The 25,471-nt window shown below is 41.3% G+C and overlaps 2 protein-coding genes across 2 annotated transcripts in view; both read left to right on the top strand.

Moving 5' to 3' along the window:
- Positions 1-5,232: 5,232 nt before the first annotated feature.
- LOC148047614 (uncharacterized) overlaps positions 5,233-25,471 on the top strand; it is a 36,675-nt gene continuing 16,436 nt past the window's right edge. The window contains exon 1 of the mRNA XM_087708420.1: positions 5,233-5,304. The gene's annotated coding sequence lies outside the window, so the exon portion shown is untranslated. The remainder of the gene's footprint in view (positions 5,305-25,471) is intronic.
- LOC148047615 (uncharacterized) lies at positions 5,243-23,823 on the top strand. The gene is made up of 2 exons (XM_087708418.1): positions 5,243-5,304; positions 18,682-23,823. Exon 2 carries the CDS (start codon positions 19,911-19,913, stop codon positions 21,435-21,437), a length of 1,527 nt encoding a protein of 508 aa, XP_087564544.1. The 5' UTR covers positions 5,243-5,304; positions 18,682-19,910; the 3' UTR covers positions 21,438-23,823.

Here is a 25,471-nt window from a genome sequence, read left to right as displayed (position 1 = left end):
AAAATAGGGCATTTTTTGCCACCCCCAAGCCGTCAGCAGCACTCTATAAGCTTCCATAGGGCTGTACATGCAATATTTTTAACAAAAAACGGGCCCGTTTTCAGGAAAAATGGGCCATTTTTGCTCATTTTTGCCCCCCCTCGGAGCACTCTGCAACCCCCCCAGGCTATTGATGCCTTTTATTTGGAGAAAAACGGGCTGTGTTTGGGAGGTTTGCAGAGTGCAAAACCTTTTTTTTTTCTTTCGCAAAGCTCTTTAACTGATTGATGAGAATTACATTGATCAAGTGCTGTGCCAGCAGAAACAAGTCTTAGGTGCTGCAGGTTGTCAGGGATTTCCTTCTCCAGCACATGGATAAATACATCTGGAAACATCTACATATCTACCTACTCTCTCTCTCTCCCTACCTACCTACTGTATTTCTTTCTCTATCCCTCAACCTACCAACCTACCTACTCTCTCTCTCCCTCCCTCCCTCCCTACTCTCTCTCTCTCCCTCTACCTTCCTACCTACCTACTCTCTCTCTCCCTACCTATCTACTGTATTTCTCTCTCTCCCTACCTATCTACTGTATTTCTCTCTCTCCCCCTCTATCTATCTATCTATCTATCTATCTATCTATCTATCTATCTATCTATCTATCTATCTATCTACCTATCTACCTACCTACCTACCTACCTACCTACCTACCTACCTACTGTAGTTCTCTCCTTCTCTCTCTCTCCTATCTACCTACCTACTCTTTCTCTCCCTACCTATTGTATTTCTCCTTCTCTCTCTTTCTCTACCTACCTACCTACTCTCTTTCCCTCCCTCCCTCCCTCCCTACTGTATTTCTCTCTCCCTACCTACCTATTCTCTCTCTACCTATCCACTGTATTTTTCTCTCTCTTTATTTCTCACTCTATCCCTCTACCTACCTACACCCTCTCTCTCCCTACCTACCTACTTTATGTCTCTATTTCTCCATCTCTATTTCTCTCCTTCAATCCCTTTATCTACCTACCTACCTACCTACCTGACTACTCTCTCTCCCTACCTACCTACTGTATTTCTCTCTTTCTCTCCCTATCTATCCCTCTATCTACCTACCTACTTTTTTTAAAAAAAAGCATCTTCAAAACCTTGGTGTGTCTTATACTCCAGTGCATGTTATACTCTGAAAAACATGGGTAATTATTTTTTTCTCCTAGGGATTAGAGACATTTAACAGTTACATTTACCTTGAGGGAACACAAAAATTTTGACACCCACACATGCGTACACACACAAGGAGAAAATGAGAGGAAAAACAAAACTCTCAGGCTCTCACACATGACACTAGTCATTCCCACCATAAATCTCAGTTAAATTAGGGAAGGCACAGATCTTAACAAATGTATCACGTGATTGCATGGAAAACAGAGGGAGAGAAACAATCAACAAAACAGTCAAAATCCCCAACATTTCTATTTATATATTTCCCTTTTAAGTATCTTTATTTAGCCAAATTGGTTTTTCTTGCTTCATCCCTGAGCAGAGTCCATTTCTCACATACTTGGGGCACGTGCGTATTCTTCATTCCTGTCCGGACAGGTAATTTGTCCCAAATCCAGGCCTCCATCAGACTCCCTTGAGGAGATTTCAGTGGCATCCTAGACTCTGAGCTTCCCATTTCCTGGTCTGCTCTTCCCACTGTCCGCTACAAGACTCCAAGGCTCCACTCTTTTCTTTTACTTGGGTCCCTTGCAACCGCGGAATACACTACCCTCAACAGTGAATGTACCTTCTAACCTGTGGTCAACCCTCAGTTTTTCAGGCAATAGCAGATTTTTTTTTTAGCAATAGCAGATTTTTATATACCGCTTCATAGGGCTTTCAGCCCTCTCTAAGCGGTTTACAGAGTCAGCATATTGCCCCCAACAACAATCCGGGTCCTCATTTTACCCATCTCGGAAGGATGGAAGGCTGAGTCAACCCTGAGCCAGTGAGATTTGAACCGCTGAACTGCTGATCTAGCAGTCAGCCTGCAGTGCTGCATTTAACCACTGCGCCACCTTGGCCTCAGGCAAATGAGTCCTCAGGCAAATGGACTGGGAGGATTCTGTCCACCAAAATTACTCAGAGTATGGGTACCTCCTTCCCAGAATAGGGATCTGCTCAGTGATTCTCAGCCAGTTACCCAAGAGTGAACCTCTCATTTGCCTTTTAACCCCTTCCCACGCACTCTCTCCCTTTTACCCACAGAAGGTCCTGTACTCTGGCAAATCCCCCATGCTCTCCAGACTCTGTTGGTCTTTCTGCAGTTAGGAAATGCACAGAGGGAGCAAGATCCAGAGAAGGGATTTTTTTCTCAAGCGCATTCACACACAGAGACACATACTTTCTTTCACCTCCTGGGCTTTTAAAGTTAAAATTTAGAGGTACTCACCTTTCCAAACAGCCTTTGAACTCAACATTCAAAGCCCCTTTAATACCTTTGTTCCAAATGGCCAAGGTCTGGGAAAAATCCACCCCCAGACTCAATGGGTCTGTGCCAGCAAGGGAGGCTTACCCAGGTCAGGTCCATTGGTCAGGTTAGTTTGGAATCCCATCTGGGTCGCCAAATTGTTGGAAGAAATGTTCATCTGGGTTCAGTTCCAAGTGGGAAAAACACTGGAAACATGGACGCTGCTTGGAAAGATGGTTTAATAGTGGACAGGACCGCATGGTTTGAGGTCCTGGGCAAAATGAGCACGTAGGTGAGAGAGAGAAAGATTAATCCCTCTCTTCCCTCCCTTAGAGATTCCTGTTCCTGTGTAAGAAATGTATTCTGATTGGTTGTCTTGAGTCCCAGGCTTGGTTGAGCCTTGCTGGGTGATGCAATCTCCTCAGGTTGCATGTGGTGAATTCTGTTGCTAGATGGGTAGAGGGCTTATCCTATTATGTCCTGAGGGTGAAGATCTATTGTGTTATAGATAAGGTGACCCAGTCTTTCTGGGGCTGTTAACAAAGGTGGGGACTGCTTTGCAAGAGCATGTTTCTCCTTTTATCATCCAGAGAGTCTGCCTTTTTAATATTTCCTAGAAGATTTCATTTTTCTAGGAAAGGGGTGGGGGCTAACTTCCTACAAATGCTGAAATACTAAAAAGAGCAAGAGATGATGGATAGATATAGAATACTTAAGATAGCAATTGTTTCATTAAAGATTAGAAAACATGTAGAAAGTAGAAATAGGGAATAGTATGCATATTGATACATAACAGAATACATTAATATTACTATATATACATAAATGTTAGAGGTGGAAAGGTATTATTATTTATACCTAAACAATATTACTACTAGTATTGTGTGTAAAGTACATTGACTCAGACAATACACTGTTCACCAAGCAGTTACAGATGTATAAAAAAATAACTATAAATAAAATTATTTTAAAAAAGAATCTACCCCACTGGAGACAAATTATATTTATCAGCCATGGATTTGTGAATTTGGGAGGGAATAAAGTGGGACAGTAAGACAGGGAACAGAAGACCTTGGAAGAGCTTATGGCTTTGCTGGCTGTTGCAAGAGTTCATTGCCATGAATGTGACTTCTTTTTTTCTGTTGGAGATGTCTGATGCTTAGAATCAAAGGCCCAGAAGGCAAGAAAGAGCAATTGGTGTGGTTCCAAGTATAAAAATATTAATAGTTTATGTCACAATGGAGGATTAAGTGCATATTAGAAATAAATAAATCTTCTTTCACAGCAATGTGGACAATACCTGTTTTTTCATTCATAAAAGCTATTTAATGCATTTTTTAGAAATGCAATGTTTTCCACCATATAATGTCTTTTTCACAGCTCCAACACCAAGGCAGTTTATATTTTATTTATTTTACTTATTTGATTTGTCAATCATTTACAAGATAATAGGTATAAGAATAAACATGAACAGGAATAAAATGGGTACGAATAAATGGGGACAGTAGGACAGGGATGATGGGCACAATGGTGTGCTTATGCACGCCCCTTACAGAATCCTTAGGAATGGAGTGAGGTCAATAGTAGGCAGTTTAAGGTTAAAGTTATGGTGATTTCAAGATGTAACAAATTTGCAACAAAGAAAATGCATCTTGGTGCTGCTACCACCAGGGTAACAAGCAGGCACCTCTAAGAAGACAAGATCACAGCAGGGGTTGTTCAGGAACCTAAGAACCCAGGACTCAAAACCACAATGCTTTTTCTTCTTGAGCTACAACCTCTGTGCACATTTTTTACCATGTATTTTTAGAAGCTTCAGCAACTTACTGGGACCTCTCAGAAACTCTGCTTATGACTCACAGATATTTTGTGCAAAGGAGATGCTGGCTAGGAAATTCTGGCCTCAAAATCTGGAAGACATTCAGGATGCAGAAGGAGGAAACTGAACGTTGAGTTTCTCTAAGACACATTAAAATTAACATGAAGGAAATGGCAGAATATATAAAAAACAAACCTGTACAATTAAAAAAGATAGACAATGGGGGAGGGGAAAATTTCTTCTACCATATACAGGCAATCATGGCATCTTTCTTAGGCTCCATTTTCTAGACCCTGCTGCATATGTTTCTCTGTGTGACCTAATGGGAGACTTCAGTGCAAGCAAATTTACAGAATTTACACCTGGCATTTAGCAGATATAAAATTTCCTCCTCCAAGTATGAAGCTTGGTGGTTGATGCTCTTGGATGCAGCCCTGGCCAGGAGTGAACCTCGTTCCCTTGAAGTGTCTGGCCTGATGCTGCTACCATGCCCTAAAATCCTGGGAGCCACAGGAAATCAGTCATAAAGTTTTGGGGTATTAGAGAGGTTTTTATCCACTAAGAGTCACCCCTAAGAAAGCTGATTGTGTCATTCTGTAAAACCTTCATGAACGTTTAGGGCTCGGCACGTAGCTAATCTTCACAATGTTAAGATACATCACATTTCACTATTTCACTAGGCTCAGCTGCAAAGTCGGTCAAAAATGACTTGATAGCATTTAATCAATGGAAACTTGTTGCAAACGCCTTAGGTGGAAACTGGAGAAGGATGTTTTTCTGCCTCCAATCTGGAGATGGTGCTCAAACAGGCAACATCTGTGCCCAGAAAGCGGATAATACCTGTGGTTGAGCCTAAAGGAGTTAAAACCATCGAGTACTGTATTGCTAGAAAGGTTGGAAAGCGATGGGAAGAGTAGAAGAAAGAAAGTCCAGTTGCCTTTTGAAAAAAACACCTTTGGGGCAGCTGAACTTCCTCTTCCGGATCACTCATGGGAGGAAGATGGTGTGCAAGAGCGGCTCTTCTCCTCTTCCCATGGTCGAAGCAGCAGCTGGAAGGTGAGTTGAGGGCGGGTGGGAGGAGAGTCCTGGAAGCGGAGAAGCAACTGGGCTGAAGCATCTCAGCTGCTGCTGCTGCAGGTTCCTTCCCTCCCCGAATTTAAGCCCACTGGGGCTGCACGCTGTAAAACTGGTGGCTGCAGTTTTCCTCCTGGTGGGAAGATTGGAAAAGTCTCTTCCAAGTGAAGGTGGATTCTTTGGGAATGGCTTCCCTCCAGAGGTTGTGGGGGCTCCCATCACTGGAGGGTTTGTGACAGAGCTGGGAGGGACCTTGCAGGGCTTCTATTCCGACGCCCTGATCAAGCAGGAGACCCAACATCACTTCAGACAAATGGCTGTCCTGCCTCGGATTAAAAGCCACCAGTGATGGAGCCCCCACAACCTCTGAAGGGAAAACCTTCCACTGGTTCACTGTTCTTAGTGTCAGGAAGTTTCTCCTTAGTTCGAAGTTGCTTCTCTCCTTGATTAGTTTCCATCCAGTTCCTTGTCCTGCCTTAATACATTACTGTCCTTTATATATCATATGATCAAACACTATTTCATAGCAAAAAACTTTCATAACAATGACTATAACTTTTTGGTAATACATAAATAAACAATTTCATTTCCAGGTTTTTTTTAATCTAACCATTGGTAAAACAAATCCCAAATCTTATAAAATTGCTCATCCTCCTATTCTCTAATTTCAAATGTAAGTTTACTCATTTCAGCACATTCTATTATTTTCCGAATAGTTTCCTATGTTGGTATCTTCTCATTTTCCCATTTTTTTTGCAAAGACAATTCTAGCAGCTGTTAAAACATTTACAATCAAATATTTCAAGTTTTTGTTGTATGTTTCTGGTATGATTCCCAATAAAAAAAGTTCTGGTTTTAAGTCTATGTGTTTATGTATCATTTTCTCCAACCACATGTGAATTTTAGTCCAATATCTTTTAGCTTCAGTACAAGTCCACCACATGTGGTAGTATGAGCCTGGCATCTGATGACATTTCCAGCATTTTTTGGATTTGTTCTTTGACATTCTTGCTATTCTTGTTGGGGAGAAGTGCCACCTGTAAAACATCTTATACAAATTCTCTTTATATGCAGTTGACATTGTCATTTTATAGTTTTGAGACCACAGTTTTTGCTATTTCTCTAGGTCAATCCCATGCCCAAAAATTTTTCCCCAAGCTAACGTAGTTTCTTTAACTTGTTCTTCCTGTAGCTTCACCTCTAATAGGTAGCCATAAAGTTTTTTAATTACTTTTTCATCAGTACCTGTTAAGATTTTATCTAATTCAGTCATTTTATCATAAAAACCTTCCATTTTTCAATGTTCATTGTATCTAGAATGTATTTCCACATATGAATACCAATTAATTTCGATTCCTTCCTGTTTCAAATCTTGAATGGATTTAAGTTCACCCTCTGTATTTAATAGTTCAGCATATCTAACTGTTTGTTCCTTTTTGTGTATTATTGAATATGAAAAGGCTTCAATGGTTGATATCCAGACTGGAATTTTAAAATAATGTAATTTCTTAATCTTCTCCTAGTTTAATAACAACGCCTCCCTTATATAATGTCTTCTAAAGTAACCATGTGCTTTGGTTCCCTTATACCATAAGAATGCATGCCATCCCAGCAGCAAGTCGTGACCCTCTAAATTCAAAAGCCTAACATTTCTTAACATTATTCATTCCTTAATCCACAGCAAACTTGTTGCCTGGTAATGTAGCTCCCAGTCAGGTAAACCCAACCCTCCTCTTGCTTTAGCGTCTTGCAACCCTTTAAGTTTTATTCTTGCTTTTCCCCCCTGCCATATAAATTTCAACACCATTTTATTTAGATCTTCAAAACAGTCTTTCCCCAACCTAATTGGGATTGTCTGGAACAAGTATAAGATTCTAGGTAAAATGTTCATTTTAATTGTTGAGATTCTCCCAATCATTGATAATTGTAAATTTTCCCATTTCATCAAGTCCGTTGCGATTTGTTGCTTCAATCTAAAATAGTTATCCTCTTTGAGAGTACTACATCTAGCTGTTAAAGAAATCCCCAAATATTTGACCTTGTTCGTAACTTGCATCTCCAAGATTTCCATCAATTATTCTTTTTGCTTTGTCAAGATCTTTGTTTTATCTTTATTTATTTTCAAGCCTGCTACTTTTCCATACTCCTCAATTCTTTCTAACAATTTAGGTGCAGATTCAAGTGGCTCCTCGAGAATGAAAACTAAATGATCTACAAACGCTTGCAATTTATATTCTTCTTGTTTAATAGTCATTCCCTTTATTTCTTCCTCTTCTCTTATCCTTCTATTTAAGACTTCTAGCGTTAAGACCAAAAGTAATGGTGATAACGGGCAGCCTTGTCTCGTACCTCTCTTTATTTCAATAGGGTCTGTCAATTCTCCATTTATCATTTATCTTAGCTGTTTGCTTGTGATATACCATTTGTATAGCTTGAATAAAATTCTTACCAAAGTTTATTTGTTCCATTTGTTGTTGTAGCTCCATCATTGTTATTTTACCTTCTAGTATAATTCTAGTTTTGTTTGATATCCGGGGAAGATTGGCATCCTGTAAGTATTGCTTGACTCCGCCCTCTTCTATATTCCCTTGTTCATACAACTTGGCATAAAAATAGCTTCAAGGTGCTATTAATCACCCATAAAGCCCTACATGGCAGTGGATCTGGATACTTGAGAGACCGCCTTCTGCCAATTACATCCCTGCGACCAATAAGATCCCATAGACTAGGCCTCCTCCGTATTCCATCGGCCAGCCAGTGTCGGCTGGCAACTACAAGGAGGAGGGCCTTCTCAGCAGTAGCCCCGGCCCTTTGGAACGAGCTCCCCGTGGAGATTCGTACCCTCTCCACCGTCCAGGCCTTCCGCATAGCCTTGAAGAACTGGCTCGCCCGTCAGGCCTGGGGATAAGGATAGTTACCCCTCCCGAATGATGAATGTATGTTGCCTACTATTTTATTATATGTTTCTATCTTGATGTTTGTATTCCCCCCTTCCCAGTTTTATGTGAGCCGCCCTGAGTCCCCTCAGGGAAAAGGGCGGCCTACAAATTCTAATAAAACTACAAAACTACAAACTATTGTATGATTTTCTTCTTTTCAGCATTTCCATAGTGCATTTGTCCTTGTTCATCTTTTAGTTGTTGTATTTTCTTTACCTCTCTCTCCTTTCTCAGTTTATATGCCAACCATCTGCCTGGCTTATTTGCATTTTCAAAGTAATTCTGTTTAGTGCCTCTAATTTTTTATGCCAATTCCTCCTTTTCCAATAAAGCCATTTTGTGTTGAATTATATCTATTTTTATTTTAATAGCCTTCTTTTGTGGAGATTTCTGTAGCTCTTTTTCCAGTGTCATATAGTTTTTTTCTAAATCTTTACATGTTTGTCTTTCCTTTAAGTTTCTCATTCTTGTGTAGTCTATTATCAGGCCTCTAGAAAAGGCCTTCATTGTGTTCCAAAGATTCTGCATGGATGTATCTTCTTTTTTATTTTCTTTGAAGAAGAAAGCCGATTCTTTTTCCATTTTCTGTACAGTCTTTCTCTTTCAATATCGTATTGTTTAATGTCCATCTAGATCTTGTTCTTTGACCTCTCCATTTGATTATAATCGGTTTATGGTCCGCCCAAGTACTTAATTCAATTTCCACTTCTTGTACATCACCAAATAATTCCATTGAGGCCCAGGTCACGTCTAATCTAGAGAGTGATAAGTGTCTGTTTGAATAGAAAGTATATTTTTTTTATAGGATTTCTTTCTCTCCAAACATCTTTTAAGTTTATTTCATCCATCATCCTGAAGAAGGACTTAGGGAGTGTTTTTCTATTTGGTTTTATTGTTTTATGTGTTTTATAATCCATGTTCTGATTTGTAATGCCATTGAAATCTCCCATCATACAGATGTTAACATAGTCTAGGTCACAAATTTTCTTGTGGAGTTTTTTATAGAATTCATCTTGTTTTTCATTAGGTGCGTAAATTACAATTAAAAGTATTTTCCTATTATTTTCCATAATTTCCACCATCCAGATTCTTCCGTCTTCATCTGTATAAATTTGTTTCGCTGGAATTTTGTCTTTAATATAAAAGATCACTCCTCTTTTCTTGCAGTCCGCCAAAGAGTTAAATTTTTTTCCAAGTTTTGGTTGAACTAACACGTGACCATATATTTGTTGAATATGTACTTCTTGTAAGCAAATTATGTCTGATTTTAACTTTTCTAATTTGTGAAATATTTTCCTTCTTTTGATTGCCGAATTAAGTCCATCTATATTAATTGTGAGCATTTTTTTTCCTTCCATAATTATGCTTTATATATAGGATTTATGGCTAGTTGATCTTGGTTCCCGTCGTTCTCTAATATCTACACCCCCTATGGCACCTTCTTCAATATCAATCCCACCTACGGTGCCTTCCAACTTTTCCTTTGGTTTCGGTGGGGCTACAATAGGGTTTGTTACAACCTGATTGGTTCAGAGAATGAGGGATTTTTCTTAAGTGTCCTCCTTTCCCCAGTTTCCCTCAGTCTTTGGTCCAAGCACTAGCTGTGGCTCCAGTGAGGTATTATATTAACTGTGATAAAGATTTGATTATTGGATATTCTAAATTAATTCTAAACAACTTGCCATCAGAGAGACGTTCCAGTCTCACAAAAGAGAGCAGGGGGCTTTGCCTCCGGGCTCCGCAGCAACCTGAGAGCTGCCTGCTCCTTTTGAGCGCAGCGGATGCCATTTCGCTAAATTCAGTGCGGCAGCTCAAACGCGGCCTCTAGTGATCAACTTTAAAAAGCTCTAGCCGATTCTGATCAGATTTCAGTGCTGCGGCCACCGGGGCTTCGCCGCAACTTCAAAGACCTGCAACAGGGTCTTTTAAAAAAAAAAAAAAACCTGCAACGGCTTGCTTAGTCATCAGAGGGCGCGCTGATCGGATTCACCGGCTGGCACAGCGCAGCCCTCAAAACAGAAGTTCTACAGATAAGCTGGGCACCAGAGTCTCTCAGACTCGGCTCGTTGCGAGGCTAATCCCTCAGAGCCACTTCAAAGTTGCGATCACCCGATTCTTCACCCACGAGGCACGGCAGCCATTTTTCATGCAACATCGTGGTTGCCGCGTTTTCCAGCAGCGGCTGAATCAAAAGTTAATTGGAAGCCCGCAGGAGACGAAGTGTGCCAGGCTTCACAAAGCGACTGCAGCGAAGCCAGAGATCGAAGCCGGCAGGCACCCACAGCCGTCCTCAGATACGTGAGTGAGGCATGGCCTCCACAGTTTCAGATCTACAGGCCCAAGGAGATCTAGCAGAGGAGGGTCAGGGCAGGCTTAGACTCAGGGCAGCGGCCTACAGGCCTACAGCCGACAGCACGCTTCCAGAGCTGCTGCTAGGGATGAATCCAGAAGACAAAAAGCCCTGGAAAAATAGGTGGCTAGGGTAGAAAGACTGGTGCAGGCGACTAGGCCTGAATCCCCCAGCAGATCTAGATCTCCGATTGGGGCCCCGTTCTCAAACATTTGGTTCGCCTCCTAGGGGCCTCAGCCCTTCCTTTGTCTCTCCTGCAAGGCCCCACAGGGAGGTGGCCTCACCTTCTCCCCCCCCCCCATCTCACCTAGAGCCTATAGGGAAAGAGTGGAGGATCTGGGAGAAGGGGGATCCCAGGACTACCTACTGACAGCCCAACTTGCCCCCCGAGGGCTTCCATCATGAGGCCCTTCCGAGGAGGATTTAGAGGATTTTGACCAGTTGCCAGATAGCATCAGGAGACTCATCTCTGCAGCTATATCTAGGTGTATTTCCTTGGGCCTAGCCCAGAGGGACAGTTCTTCCCAAGGGGTGTTTAGACCACCAGCGGTTTCCAGGCGGAGGTCCCTCTCTTCTTCCAGAGGGCACGATAATCCTAGGCCTCCTTCCCCCTCAGTGGTCAGTGAGAGTTCCATATTGGGGGAGGTCACACACCCAGACTTGGGGTTTTCAGAGGATGAGGATTCTGTCCCCCCCGGAGGCCCCAGCATTTCCGGGGCTTTTTCCTCCCCCCGCTTTCAAGCCTATGTTACACAAGGCCAAAAAGACTACTCAGATTGGCACGGGGGCTCCACCAGTCTCCCAGCACATGGATCCCAACTTGGCCATGTTTATAAATCCCAATACAGATAAAGAGGAGGGTCCAGCTCCTCCCCTTTTCCTGGAAGTGGTACAGAACCAGTGGGCGAGGCCTTCTTCCTTGCCCAATCCCAGAAGCAATGATAAACGTTATTACAATATGGAGCAGGCCTTTTCCCAGGTCCTGCAACTTCCCATGGTAGATGCCCCAGTCACCCTTTTGGCTAACACATCCACTGTAGTCTCGGGTGACGTGGCCGACAAGCTGAAGCCAGAGGACAAGCATGCAGAGCTTACCCTTCGTAAGAACTTCAACGCTTCTGCCTGGGCCATTAAGGCGGCCGCAGCAGCATCCTATTTCAACTGCACAACGGTCATGTGGCTCCGGCAGCTACAGGACTGCATCCCGATCCAAGATGAGCGTCTTTACCAAGACCTCACTAAGATCATTTCAGCTACCCAGTTCTTGGTGGACGCCACCATGGATTCCATTAAATTTGCGTCCAGAGCTCTATCCACCTCTGTGACTGTGAGGAGACTTCTGTGGCTCTGTAATTGGCAAATGGACAACAAATCCAAATGGAACCTGGCGGCGGCCCCCTTCTCCGGCCTTAACCTTTTTGGAACTTTTCTTGATCCCATTCTTGTGGAGAACAAGGATAAAAAGAAGGTCCTACCTTCAAATTCTAAGAAGCCGAAAAATCGTCTGTCTTCATACCATAGGCCTTCATCTGTCAGGCCTCCTGACCAGGATTACCACGAGCAGCGGTACACCCCCTACAGGTATGATAGACAGAGTAAGCGGCCGTTCTACCAAGATAGGAATAGGTTTCAAGGTCAACCCAAATGGCCGTTTTCTGGAGGGGTAGTCCGTCCCTTCCACAGGGGGAAATGACTCCAACCCGAGTCTACCCATAGGCGGCTGCCTGGCATCCTTCACGGACCAGTGGGATCAGATAACATCAGATGCCTGGGTCAATTCGACAGTCAGGGAGGGTCTCCGTCTGGAGTTCCTCACCCCTCCCCCGACACTCTTCAGGACTTTCCCCTTCTCCAGGGACCCAGAAAGGTGCCGCCTAATGCTCCTAGCAATCCAGCACCTGCTGGACATTCAGGCGGTTGAGCCGGTTCCTCCGAAGGAGTGTGGGCAAGGCGTTTACTCAAACCTCTTTGTCGTCCCAAAGAGCTCCGGGGGATGGAGAGCGATCCTGGACTTGACGTGTCTAAATTCATTCCTGGTCTACCGGTGCTTCAAGATCTCCTCTCTCAAATCCATATTATTGGGGATCAGATGGGGAGACTTCATGGCATTAATAGACTTAACAGAGGCATACTTACACATTCTGATTTGGCCAACCCACCACAAATTGTGGGAGGTTCCAAATATTCCCCGGCTTCTGTCTCGGTCGCCCAGGTCCTTGAATTCCTACAACACGGTCTAGACCGCAGCCTCTCCCATAACACCTTACGGAGACAGACAGCTGCCCTATCTTCGGTCTTAGCAGGGGAGGGTCATTGGTCATTAACCCAGTCACTGTTGGTGAAACGTTTCCTCAAGGGGGCAGCAAAGCTGTGCCCTCCCCCGGTACACAGGTTCCCCACGTAGGATCTCTCCCTGATTCTTAGAGTCCTTACAAGTGCCCCCTTCGAGCCTTTGAGGACTGTGCACCTTAAGTTCCTGACCCTGAAGGTGATTTTCCTTGTCGCAGTCACTTCGGCTAGACACATTTCCGAATTGGGTGCTTTGTCGTCCAAGGAGGATTTGTGCCATTTCCACCAAGACAGGGTTCTCCTGACTAGATCCGATCTTCCTGCCAAAGGTCAACTCCCTATTCCATAGGTCACAGGAGGTCATTCTTCCCAACTTCTGCCCCTCTCCTTCCCACGAGAGTGAGGTTCGCTGGCACCGCCTAGATGTCCGCCGTGCCCTACACATTTATCTCAGGCGTACATCTCCTATCAGTCGGTCGGAGGCCCTGTTCTTGTCCTTCCAACCTAGGTCGCTAGGGGCTAGGGTGTCTTCCGCCACCATAGGTAAGTGGGTGTGGCAGGCCATCATGGAGGCCTATCAGGTTGTTCACCAGGTTCCTCCACAGTCCACCAGGAGCGCGGCTACTACGGCCACCTGGGCTACCAGGGCTCTGCTGGAGGATATTTGTAGGATGGCCACCTGTGCCTCTCCTTCCCCCTTTATTCGACACTATCACCTTGATCGTTTCGCTTCGGCGGACACAGCCTTCGGCCATCAGGTGCTCCAACAGGTGATGACCCCCCTCCCCCAGAGTCAATGACCCGCCCTGGGACTAAGCTTAGGTATGTCCCTGTTGTAGCACCTCCCGCCGAAACCACAGGAAAAAGAACGTTGGTCCTTACCTAAATGTTTCTTTTCTGTGGTAGAGGTGGGAGGAGCTACTTTCCTACCCTTGATTTGATCATAGGGGGTTGGGGTGGTCGGTGTTTTTCTTGGTATGTGTGGTGTTATTTTCCTTACATAATGCTGTCAGTTTTTCCATTCGACCTCATGAAACTGGGAGCTGAGAGGGAAAGGAGGATACTTAAGAAAAATCCCTCAGTCCCTGGACCAATCAGGCTGTAACAAACCCTGTTGTAGCCCCTCCCGCCTCTACCACAGAAAAGAAACATTCAGGTAAGGATCAACATTCTTTCTCAGTTTCAGTCATGGGTGTATCTAACTGTTGCACCATTAGTTCTTCTTTTCCAGTCTTCTCGGCCTTTCCTCTGAAATGTTCTGTATAGAAGGCTTCTGCTTTTTCAATTGTATCAATTCTGTACTTTTGTCCTTTTCATAGAAATATTAAACCTTCCGGTATCAGCCATGTATAGTTAAGTAAAATTGTAGTCAGGAATTGATATTTTATTCTCTACTCTCTCACTCTTCTTGGAATTTGCTTTAAGACCACAATCTCCTTGCCTTTGTATTCCAATTTTCTGTCTCTTGTTTTCTGCAATATTTGTAATTTCAATGCTTTTTTTAGTAAATCTTACATGGACTTCCTTTGGAAAAGCATTTCTCATTGCATATCTTGTATTTACCCAAAATGTCTCATCTATGCCATCCATCATTTTCTCTTGGGGTATCTCTAACACATCTATCAGGATTTCAGATATTATTTGTGCAGATTCTCTCCCTTTTTCTCTGTTATATTTTGAAATCTTAAAAAATATTCAGAGCGCTCCATCTCCCATCCTATTATTGCATTGCTTTCTGTTTCCATTTTGCTCAATCTACTGTCGAGTTCTTCATCCCTCTTCTCTCTTTATTTCTCTCTTTCAACAATTTTTTGCATTCTGTCTTCTTGTTTCAGTATCCAATTTTGTATAATTTCAATCTTTCCCTCTGTCTGACCTATCTTTTGTTCTATGTTCCCACTTTGCTGATCCATTGTCTCCATCCTCTTTTCCATATTTTCAGATCTCATTAAAGCGTATCTAGTTTTCATCGATGCCTGTTTGTAATTTTTGTATTGCTTGCATAATTGCCTCTAATGATGTAGCATATCTTTTTCCTGTTGTATCTTCGCCTGTATTGATCTTTGTTCTCCTGCTGGGGAGCAGGCAGGAGTCGTTGATGCAGAATCCGCTGGTGTTGTCTTTTTGCTCATCTTCCTGATTTTATTCTCTCTTTTTCTTTTCGTAGCTCGTCCAATTAATGTTGACTATAAGGAAAGAAGAAAAGGGAAAGAAAAAAGTGAGAAAAAATAGAAAAAAGATATTCCAGATATCTTGCCAGGTAGTGATGTCAGGCTAATTGGCCTCTAGTTTTATGGATTCATTCTTCTCCCCCTTTTTGAAGATGGGAACTATATCCGGTCTTTTCCAATCCACTGGTAGTTCCTTTGTGCGTGAAGATCTTTGAAATATATGGTTGAATGGTTCTTAGATCACGTCTGCTGGCTCCTTTAGAACTCTGGGATGTAATCATTCTGTTCCTGATGAGATGATTAGAACTAATCTAGAATGGAAAGGTGTTCTCTTACCATTTTCTTCCCTGTTTTAATTTGTATTCCTAGTCTGCCTTTTACAGTTCACTTTTGGTAGGTTTAGCTATTTTTTATTTTTACCTGAAGATAGATGCAAATAATGAATTAAGTAGCTCTGCTGTGTCTCTACTGCCCATCACTTCCTTGCCATCACGTCCCATTAGTACACTGACTGTTTCCCTGACTTTTTTCTTGTTTTATACATGTTTTAAAATGATTTTTGATATTTGTTGCAAGTTTTAGTTCATTCTCACCATGATCTTTGCAGATTCGGGATATATGCTACTATTCTGCCTTAGTTATGTGTCCTCTTTCCATTTTTTATACTGATCCTTTTTTTCATTCAGTTTCTCAGAGAAAACTTTATGCAAACATGTTGGATTGTTCTTGGATATCTTGTTTTCCCTTTTCAGTAATATTATGTTGGACTAGGCTTATATGATCATACTACTAAGTTGGGTACTCGTGCTTCGCCACAGAAATGGAACAGCAATAGGTAGCATTCTTTACCATCAACCTCCATTATCCTGTAGCTGTAAAAGGCAGCAGCAAACATGGTCTTCTTGAGGGGAACTTTGATGTTTGGTTCACACTGAGGTATATTGATGTAATAGCCGTCTTCTCCATGGCAGAACATCAGAAGCTACTGGAGAGCTTCATAGGCACCGTACAGCTCACTGATTCTTAACAACCAGTTTTCTCTGCTGTGGAGAACGATATCTCTTTTCTCAAAATCCTGGGCAACAATGAGAACAGCCACTTCTCTAGTCATGAGGGCATTGAAACGACCTCGGTGCCTTCCAGATGGCTTCCTATCACCACTTGGAAGTCCTTGGAAGTATGGCTGAAGGGGAGAAAAGTGCACCACTGTAGCACATCCCGGGACCCTCTACCTGCCATTCCAAAACACAGCATGACTGCATGCGCAAGGCAGCAAACCAACATAGCTTGTGGCTTGGCTAGGACCGTTGTGAGCATGCATGGGCAGTGGGTGGAGTCACGGGAAGGTTTAAATGGTGGAGGGGAGCACTGGGCTTCAGCGTTGACTTCATCTCACTATATCTTATCACTGGGTGTTTCTTGGATCGTGCTGAAGGGTGGAAGATAAACAATACTGAGAATTGTGTAGTTTATTGTTTATTTCTCAGGTTCAAATTTAAAACTAGAGAAATACTTATTAGTCCAAGGCATTGATCTCATTTGTGACTGATTAGCATAGGGGTTATTAGATGTCTACTTTTTTACAGCCTTTCTACTGACTTGGGGATGAGTTTGGCGATAATTGTGTGCAGCTTCCCTTGCTTGTGTTTCCTAATTGCATCTGTAAATCTTTTTCTGCATTTTTGCCTCTTTTCCCTATAACTGGTGTTACACTAGAAGGAACAGATTCGTCTGAACAGGGGAGTAAAATAAGGGAGGGGGAATCTGCCTCTGCCTACCAGCATCCATTAGTATCCATCTGGCTAGCGTCCTGTCACTGTGTGAGAGAGTTGAGGGGTGTTTGGAAACTCAAACAGTATTTGCTGTGTGAGAAAGAAGGAGACAGGAAGGAGCCTGGATGTGGCTTACCTCAACTGTTCTGTAGTAGAGCTGCATGCTGCTGTGAAAGTGAAACTCCTCTTTTGAGATGGGGAGAGGGAGTAGAACTTTTTAGCATCAGAGCTTGGAATTGATTTCTTTTCAGGTGGGGAGGGGGAGTAGAACTCCTTAGCATCAGAGAGCTAGTTTGAAAGTGAAACAGTATTTGCTGTGTGAGCAAGGAGACAGGAAGGAGCCTGGCTATTGGTTAGCTCAACTGTTCTTTAGTACAACTGCTTCCTGCTGTGAAAGTAAAACGGAAACTGAATCTCCTCTCCTCTGCTTGTGTTTTGCATTTGGAAGAGATTTCTTTTCTGATTAGGGGAGGGAGTAGAACTAGTTAGCATGATGGCATGTTAATAATAATATAGGAAATGCTAATGCTCTGAAGGTCATTTCGAAAAAGATTTTCTTAGTGAGCACCTAGAAGCCAAGAGGAACAGACGTGGAAAATTTGAGGTTTGTAGGCAAAAATCTGGAGATTTTGTGATAATGCATGAGTGGTATTTTGCTTTCATATATATAGATTTTCCAGTATTTCCCACAGTCCTTGCATTGTTTTCTCCTTTAGGGTTTTTATCCATGAAATTTTGCTTACGCTATGAATTTCTTTAAATCAGCTCTTCTAAAATTTAAGACACTTGTTGGATTATATTCTGTTGCTTGTGTTTGCATTATACGGGGTCACACGACCAAGGTTCCAAAAACTTCAACTCCTTCTATCGCTTCTCTGTTAGTAAGAATTAGGTTGAGTATAGTTTTCCCTCTAGTTCCCTCCTCTACTTTTTGGATGACAAAGTTGTCAGCTAAGTTGTTTAGGAATCTATTCAATCTCCTACTTGCTGTAGACTTTGTCTCCCAGTTTATATCAGGGCAGTTAAAGTCTCCCATTATATCTTGAGGTTGCCCTCTTAATATAGTTTGTAATCCACACATATTGAAAATGACAGAAGAATAAAATTTACAAGTTTTTTTATTTCCATGTCTTTCCAATAAGTATGGCATTTCCTGTCCCATCCATGTATTAGCCTGGTTCAATTGTGCTTAATCCATCTTTGGTTGCACAGGGAGTCCCCACTTACCACTTCTTCCCTGAGCCTTCAAAGTTACTATGGCACAGTAGAAGCAGACGTGCACCTGGTTCACAAAATTTGTGTTAATCCCAGGTCTTGTTCCGTGACCACATGTCAGCAGTGACTGTGGTTTTGAAGGTGCAAGAAAGGGAGTTGCACCAACTTGGCTTCTGCCAATAGTTGCACATATATGGTGCCTGCAGCATCCCACACTCATGATCCCCATTTGTGACCTTCCCAGCTAGCTTCTAACTAGCAACATCAGTGGATATACTGGCAGGAAATTGCAAGTCACGGACATATGAAATTGCCTTTAACAACCCACAGTAATTAGCTTAACAACTACAGAGGAACAACAGATGTAAGTTGGCATTGTCATGTGACATGATGCTTAATGATTGAGCTGCTTAGTGACGCAAATATCAATTCCAATTGTGGTAGGTTAAGTGAGGACTACTTAAGCAAGGATGTCACCAGAGGGGTTGTAGACAGTATTTTCTGCCCTTATTTGTAGCTGAGGACTTTCATGAGCAAAAGTGGTTTATACTTTTCTTCTTTTTTCACCTCATCTCTAACCATTTTATAAACAATTAAAGTTACACTTTTTTTGCATCTTACAGATGAGCAGGATGGCAATAAGACCACTCTGGACAACTGTAAAGAACAATCAGTGTTGAAAAGGGAAGAATATCAAGCCAAAAATCAAAATATTTTCCATTTCCTGCAGAAAACCTTACAAATTGGTTCCTCCTGCAACAGCTGTTTGAAAAAAGAGAGAAAATTAAGAAAGAATAAGCAAATTATGCAGAACTCAAGGATAAATTAAATGAGAGGGGAAGTAAGATTATTTATAATTCAGCAAAAGAAGGAAATATCTGGAAGTCTGTTCGAAGGAAAAGTTCAATAGTAAAGCCACATAGAAGAGACAGGAATGCAGGGCTCTCCCTGAGAGGAAGAAGATGGCTTGAATGAAAGCACCCTTAAATAAGGCATTGTCCATATTATTTACCTCTTCAAGAATATCAGTGGTGCAAAAGCTTCATAAATTTGCTTATTGTTGGAAAAGCACAGATTGCAAATCACAGCTGATAATGCACAAGCGGAGACAGAAAACCACACAAATTACCTGAATGTGGCAAAAACTACGGTCACAAAAGCTCCCTTGTTGTTCATGGAAGCACCTCCACAAAAGAGGGAAGCCACAAAAGTGCTCCCAATGCGATAAATGCTTTAGTGAGCATGGCAATATGGTGCTACATCAGATAACTCACAGGAGGGAGAAAACATATACTGTGCAAATTGTGTGAAAGTTTCATTAGAAATTCCCAGGTCTTGAGACACTAAAGGATGCACACAAAGGAATAAAATCATTTGAACATTCTTTCTGTGGGAAACGTTTCAGTAAATTACTTCCTGGTGAAGCACCTGAGGACTCTCACAAAAGACAAACTGTTTGAATGTCCTGATTGTGGAAAAAATATTAGTCACAATTTCGGTCTGGTGATGCATCAGTAGATTGACTCCAGGGAGAAACTCTATGAGTATCTAGATTGTGGGGAAAAACGTCATTAGAAATTTCCATCTCAAGAGACGCAAGAGAACTCACACAGAAGAAAAACCCTTTGAATGTCCTTAATTATGGGAATGTCACAATTCTGGTGATACACCAGAAGACTCCCATAGGAGAGAAATGCTTTGAATGTCCCGATTGTTGGAAAACTTTCAGTTATGATTCCAATTTGTGAAACACCAGAGGAATCATAAAGGAGGAAAACCCATTCAATGTCCAGACTGTGGGAGAAGCTTCAATTGTAATTCCCGCCTGGTAACACATCAGGGGATTCACTCCATGGAGAAACCTTGTAAGTGTAGAGTTTGTGGGGAAAGTTTCATTATAAATTCGCACCTCTTGAGACATAAGGCCACGCACACAGGTGAGAAACCCTTTGAATGTCCTGAATGTGGGAAACGTTACAGTCAGAATTCCCAGCTGGTGAGACACCAGAGGACTCACACAGGAGAGAAACCCTTTGAATGTCCTGACTGTGGGAAATGTTTTAGTCAGAGAGGCATCCTGGTGACACACCAGAGGACTCACACAGGAGAGAAACCCTTTGAATGTCCTGATTGTGGGAAATGTTTTAGTCGGAGTTGCATCCTTGTGACACATGAGAGGACTCACACAGGAGAGAAACCCTTTGAATGTCCTATCTGTGGGAAAAGCTTTAGTTATAATTCCAGTCTGGTGACACACCAGATGACTCACACGAGAGAGAAACCTTTTGTATGTCCTGATTGTGGGAAATGTTTTAGTCAGAGTTCCACTCTGGTGACACACCAGAGGACTCACACAGGAGAGAAACCCTTTGAATGTCCTATTTGTGGAAAAAGGTTTAGTGATAATTCCAGCCAGGTGAAACACAAGCGGACTCACACAGGAGACAAACCCTTTGCTTGTCCTGATTGTGGGAAAGGTTTCAGTCAGAATTCCCAGCTGGTGAAACACCAGAGGACTCACACAGGAGAGAAACCCTTTGAATGTTCTTATTGTGGGAAACGTTTCAGTCAGAATTGCAGCCTGATAAGACATCAGATGACTCACACAGGAGAGAAACCCTTTGAATGTCCTCTTTGTGGAAAAAGTTTTAGTGATAATTCCAACCTGGTGACCCACCAGAGGACTCACACAGGAGAGAAACCCTTTGAATGTCCTGATTGTGGGAAAGGTTTTAGTCAGAGTTCCAGTCTGGTGACACACCAGAGGACTCACACAGGAGAGAAACCCTTTGAATGTCCTTATTGTGGGAAAGGTTTCAGTCAGAATTCCATGTTGGTGAGACACCAGAGGATTCACACAGGAGAGAAACCCTTTGAATGTCCAGATTGTGGGAAATGTTTTAGCTGGAGTTTCAGCCTGGTGACACACCAGAGGACTCACACAGGAGAGAAACCCTTTGAATGTCCTGATTGTGGGAAATGTTTTATTCAGAGTTCCAGCCTGATGACACACCAGAGGACTCACACAGGAGTGAAACCCTTCGAATGTTCTCTCTGTGGGAAAAGCTTTAGTGATAATTCTAATCTGGTGAGACACAAGAGGACTCACACAGGAGAGAAACCTTTTGAATGTCCTGTTTGTGGGAAAAGTTTTAGTGATAATTCTTATCTGGTGATACACCAGAGGACTCACACAGGAGAGAAACCCTTTGAATGTCCGATCTGTAGGAAAAGTTTCATTAAGAATTCCAGCCTGGTACAACACCAGAGGACTCATACCGTGGAGAAATCTTTCAAATGTCCAGTCTGCGGACATTACTTCAAGCATAAATCATCCCTTATTGCACACAAGGTAATCCATATGAAGAAAGGTAGATGAGTTTAGAGAATACTTGAATTTCATTTGATATCTCCCATTGAAAGTGTAGGTGAGAAAGTGATTGTTTGAATTTTGGCCTGATTCATTTTGCTCAAACATTTCTCAGGGTTCAATTTGTAACTGCAGTGAAAAGTAAATTGGAAAATGGTAACTACTAGTTTCTGGTTATCAACAGAACCTTCTGTATATTTCCTTTTCCGGAATTAATGGAATTCCTCAAAAAGGAATTTTGGGTAGAGCTTTTGTCTGTTGTTTATGGAATTTCCACATGTGGAGTTTCAGTCTTCTACCTTGGTTTCACCCGATTTTCAGCCCCTGAGTTCCACAGCCCGCATAAAAGTAGTCCTCAAGATATAACTATTATGGGCCTTGAATTACGGTTGCATGTTCCAATGGCTGTTAAGTGAAATTGCTTTCCTTAATTACCCAAATTCTCCTGCTCTCCCTGATGCAGCCATTAATCAAATGTGCGAGTCGCTAGGTAGAACACTGTCTACTCAGAGCTGGGGAAAAGTCTTGGAGGCCTAGCGCAGAGCCAGGCTTGCTTGCCGTAGGCATCTATACACACACACACCACCCTCCAAGACACCCTTGTGCTCTGTATCCTAAACCTTGAGTCCCCTTGGCCATTCACTCCCCCGTTACCCCTGACTCCCACCCTACCTGACTTCATACGCTCCTCCTCCTTACCTTTAAAGATCTCTGAACCTCATGTTGGGGAGGGAAGGAAGGACATATATCAGTGCTGGCTAACATTTTTTGGATTGTGTGCCAAAAGCAGTAGGGCGTGCTTGGGCGTGCCCACACCCATAATCTATGTGCGCGACCCCAGCCTGCATGAAATCCTGGACCAGCCTATTCACAAAGTAAATACCTTCACCTCCAGGTGATGGGATTAAGGACAGGACATGACCTTAACCCAGGGGCCCTGAAACTTTTTAAATGGGACCAATTTATGGTCCCTCAGACTGTTGAGAGGGCCAGACCAGCTGGGTGGGCGTGACTAGGTGGTCATGTGACTAGATGGTCATGGCCAATTCAAAGTCCTTTGAACAATGCACAAAAATTAAACTTTTAATTTGTTTTGTTCCCGGGGGTGTTTTATTTACTTTTGTTTGCATGTTGCTCTTTCTGTTGCCTTTTCTTTGTACTAGATCATTTTTCAGTTGCTCAGGAGTCTAGTGGTCCACTTCAGGAAAGTCAGTTTTGCAGCAATTCTCCTCCCCAAGGAATTTACAATCAACAACTCTCTCTCTCTCTCTCTCCCTCCCTCTATATGTGTATGTCTCTCTTTTCTCTCTTTTATTCTCTCTCCTCTCTCTCTTTCTTCCTCTCTCTTTCTTATTCTCTCTCTCTTTTTTTTTAAGTTTCAACTTTTTAAAAACAAAATATCAAATCAATGCATGAACAGTGTGGCACCTGTCATACATTCTAATACAAATAAAACTAAGTTAAACATAATCCTAGCATTCAATGCGCTTATATATTTCTAACAATAATGCATCATTATCTTAATTTATAGTCTCATTATTCAATTTGCCCACATTTTCTCTTGTTATTACTTTTTTTGTTATATAGAAGATCTACAATAATATTCTCCATTTTCTTGTTTCTATCACTCTATCTCCCTCTCTTTTTTAAAAGAAAGTTTTTATTTTTAGGCCAACATAGACAAACAAAACATACAACATAAAGCCATCTTCCATTACATACAGTGTGTCCATTGGTTACAAGGTTTTTGTGCATTTTTCCATAGCCATCACTTACAATTTATATGAAATCACATATTATCAAATCAAATATATTTGTATACATTATTATCATTGTACCTCATTTATTTGACTATCACTATTATTCCTTCATTTTAAATGAGATATTCTAGGTATTGGATTCATTTATATTATAACAATTCATTACATGATTTTAAAACTATCCCATAATAATATATCTTTATGTTATATTCTGTATCATTCTATTATTCTTGTATTTATAACATTCTCTAACATCTTTCATTTCCATGTTTTTTTATCTAACCACTTTTTAAAAAGATCCCGTATCTCATAAAATTGTTTATCTTCCTGTTCTCTCATTTCTAATGTCAATTTACTCATTTCAGCACATTCCATTATTTTGTGAATAAGTTTCTCCTGCGTTGGTATTTATTCATTTTTCCAATTTTAAGCAAATACAATTCTAGCTGCTGTTAATACATTTACAATTAAATATTTCAATTCTCTATTGTATGTTTCCAGTATGATTCCCAATAAAAATATCTCTGGTTAAAGTCTATATGTTTTTGTATCATTTTTTCCAACCAAGTGTGGATTTTAGCCCAATATCTTTTGGCTTCTATGCACGTCCACCACATATGGTAATATGAACCCGGTATCTGATGACTCCAACACTTTTCCGATTTATTCTTGAACATTCTTGCTATTCTCATCGGGGATAGGTGCCACCTGTAAAACATCTTATCCCCATTTTCTTTATATGCTGTTGACATAGTCATTTTATAATTTTGAGACCACAATTTCTGCCAATTCTCTAAGTAAAATCCCACATCCAAATTCCCCCTCCCAAAGCAATAATAGATTCTTTAACTTGTTCTTCTTCTAACTTAACCTCTAATAAGTATCCATACAGTTTTTTAATCACCTTTACATCAGTACCTATCAAAATTTTATCCAACTCAGTCATTTTATCATGGAAACCTTCCATTTTAAGATCTTTATCACAACCTTGTCCCATCCCTTTCTTTATTTTAATAGAGTCTGTCAGTTCTCCATTTATCATTATCTTTGCTGTTTGTGGTATATAGTTTTTATGGCTTGGGTCAATTTCTTACCAAAGACCATCTGTTCCAGCTGTAACAACATAAATCACCAGTTCACATTGTCAAAGGCTTTTTGTGCATCTAAGAACATCAAAGCCATATGGTTTCCAGGATGTGCCTCATAATATTCCAGAAATGTCCAGAATTATTCTCATATTATCTTTGATTTTTCTCTTTGGTAGAAACCCATTTTGATCAGGGTGAATAAAATTGTTTAAATATTTTTTGAGTCGTTCTGCCAATATTGAAGCAAATATTTTATAGTCTGAATTTAGCAGAGAAATAGGTCTATAATTCATTTGAATTTGGGTTGGCCTCCTCTTTTAGCACAAGTGTAATATATGCTTCTGACCACAATTTGGGTATCCTCATCTTTGACATAACCTTGTTCATAACTTCTAGTAATGGAAGACACAACGATTCCTGCAACGTCTTATAAAATTCCACTGGCAATCCATCCGGACCAGAAGCCTTTCCATTGTTTTGTTTTTTAAGTGCTTCAGTTAACTCCATCATCATTATATGGCCTTCTAACATCATTTCAGTTTCTTTAGGTATCTGGGGTAGATTCACTTTCTGCAAATATTGTTTGGCTCCTCCCTCTTCTATATTCTCTTGTTCATACAATTTTCCATAGTAATCTTGTATAATTTTTTTCCTCTCTTCATTCCCATAACAAATTTGCCCTTGATCATCTATTAATTGCATTATTTTCACTGATTCTCTTTTTTCAATGTATATGCTAACCATCTGCCTGGTTTATTTGCATTTTCAAAGTAATTCTGTTTAGCACCTCTAATTTTTTGTGCTAATTCCTTCTTTTCCATTAACCCCATTTTATGTTTGATTATGTCCATTTTTATTTTAATGTCCTTTTTTGTGGAGATTTCTGTAACTCTTTTTGAAATCTCTTGTAGTTGTCTTCTAGTATCTTAAAGGCTTGTCTTTTCTTTGTATTTCTTTTCCTTGTATAGACTATTTTTTATGAAACGTTTTCCTTCTTTTAATAGCTAAAAAGTCTATTTATATTAATTGTAATCAATTTTTTCTCTTCTATATTTATACTTCATAAGAAGGATTTACTGCCCTAGTAAATCTCGCTTCTCGTTGTTCTCTAAGGTCAATGCCTCCTACCACACCTTCTTCTTTCTCAGTCACAACTATGCACTCCTCTTGGAGTTCAATTAGTGATTCTTTTTTT

This window comes from Thamnophis sirtalis, unplaced genomic scaffold, assembly GCF_051295495.1.
Source record: "Thamnophis sirtalis isolate CommonGarterSnake01/CBP01778 unplaced genomic scaffold, rThaSir2_p1.2 scaffold_3, whole genome shotgun sequence".
In the NCBI taxonomy this organism is placed as follows: domain Eukaryota; kingdom Metazoa; phylum Chordata; class Lepidosauria; order Squamata; family Natricidae; genus Thamnophis; species Thamnophis sirtalis.
This window is presented reverse-complemented; position numbering and strand designations above follow the sequence as displayed.

Excerpts from the sequence above, each read along its gene's own strand:
- LOC148047615 (XM_087708418.1), top strand. The coding sequence starts at position 19,911 with ATGGAGAAACCTTGTAAGTGTAGAGTTTGTGGGGAAAGTTTCATTATA.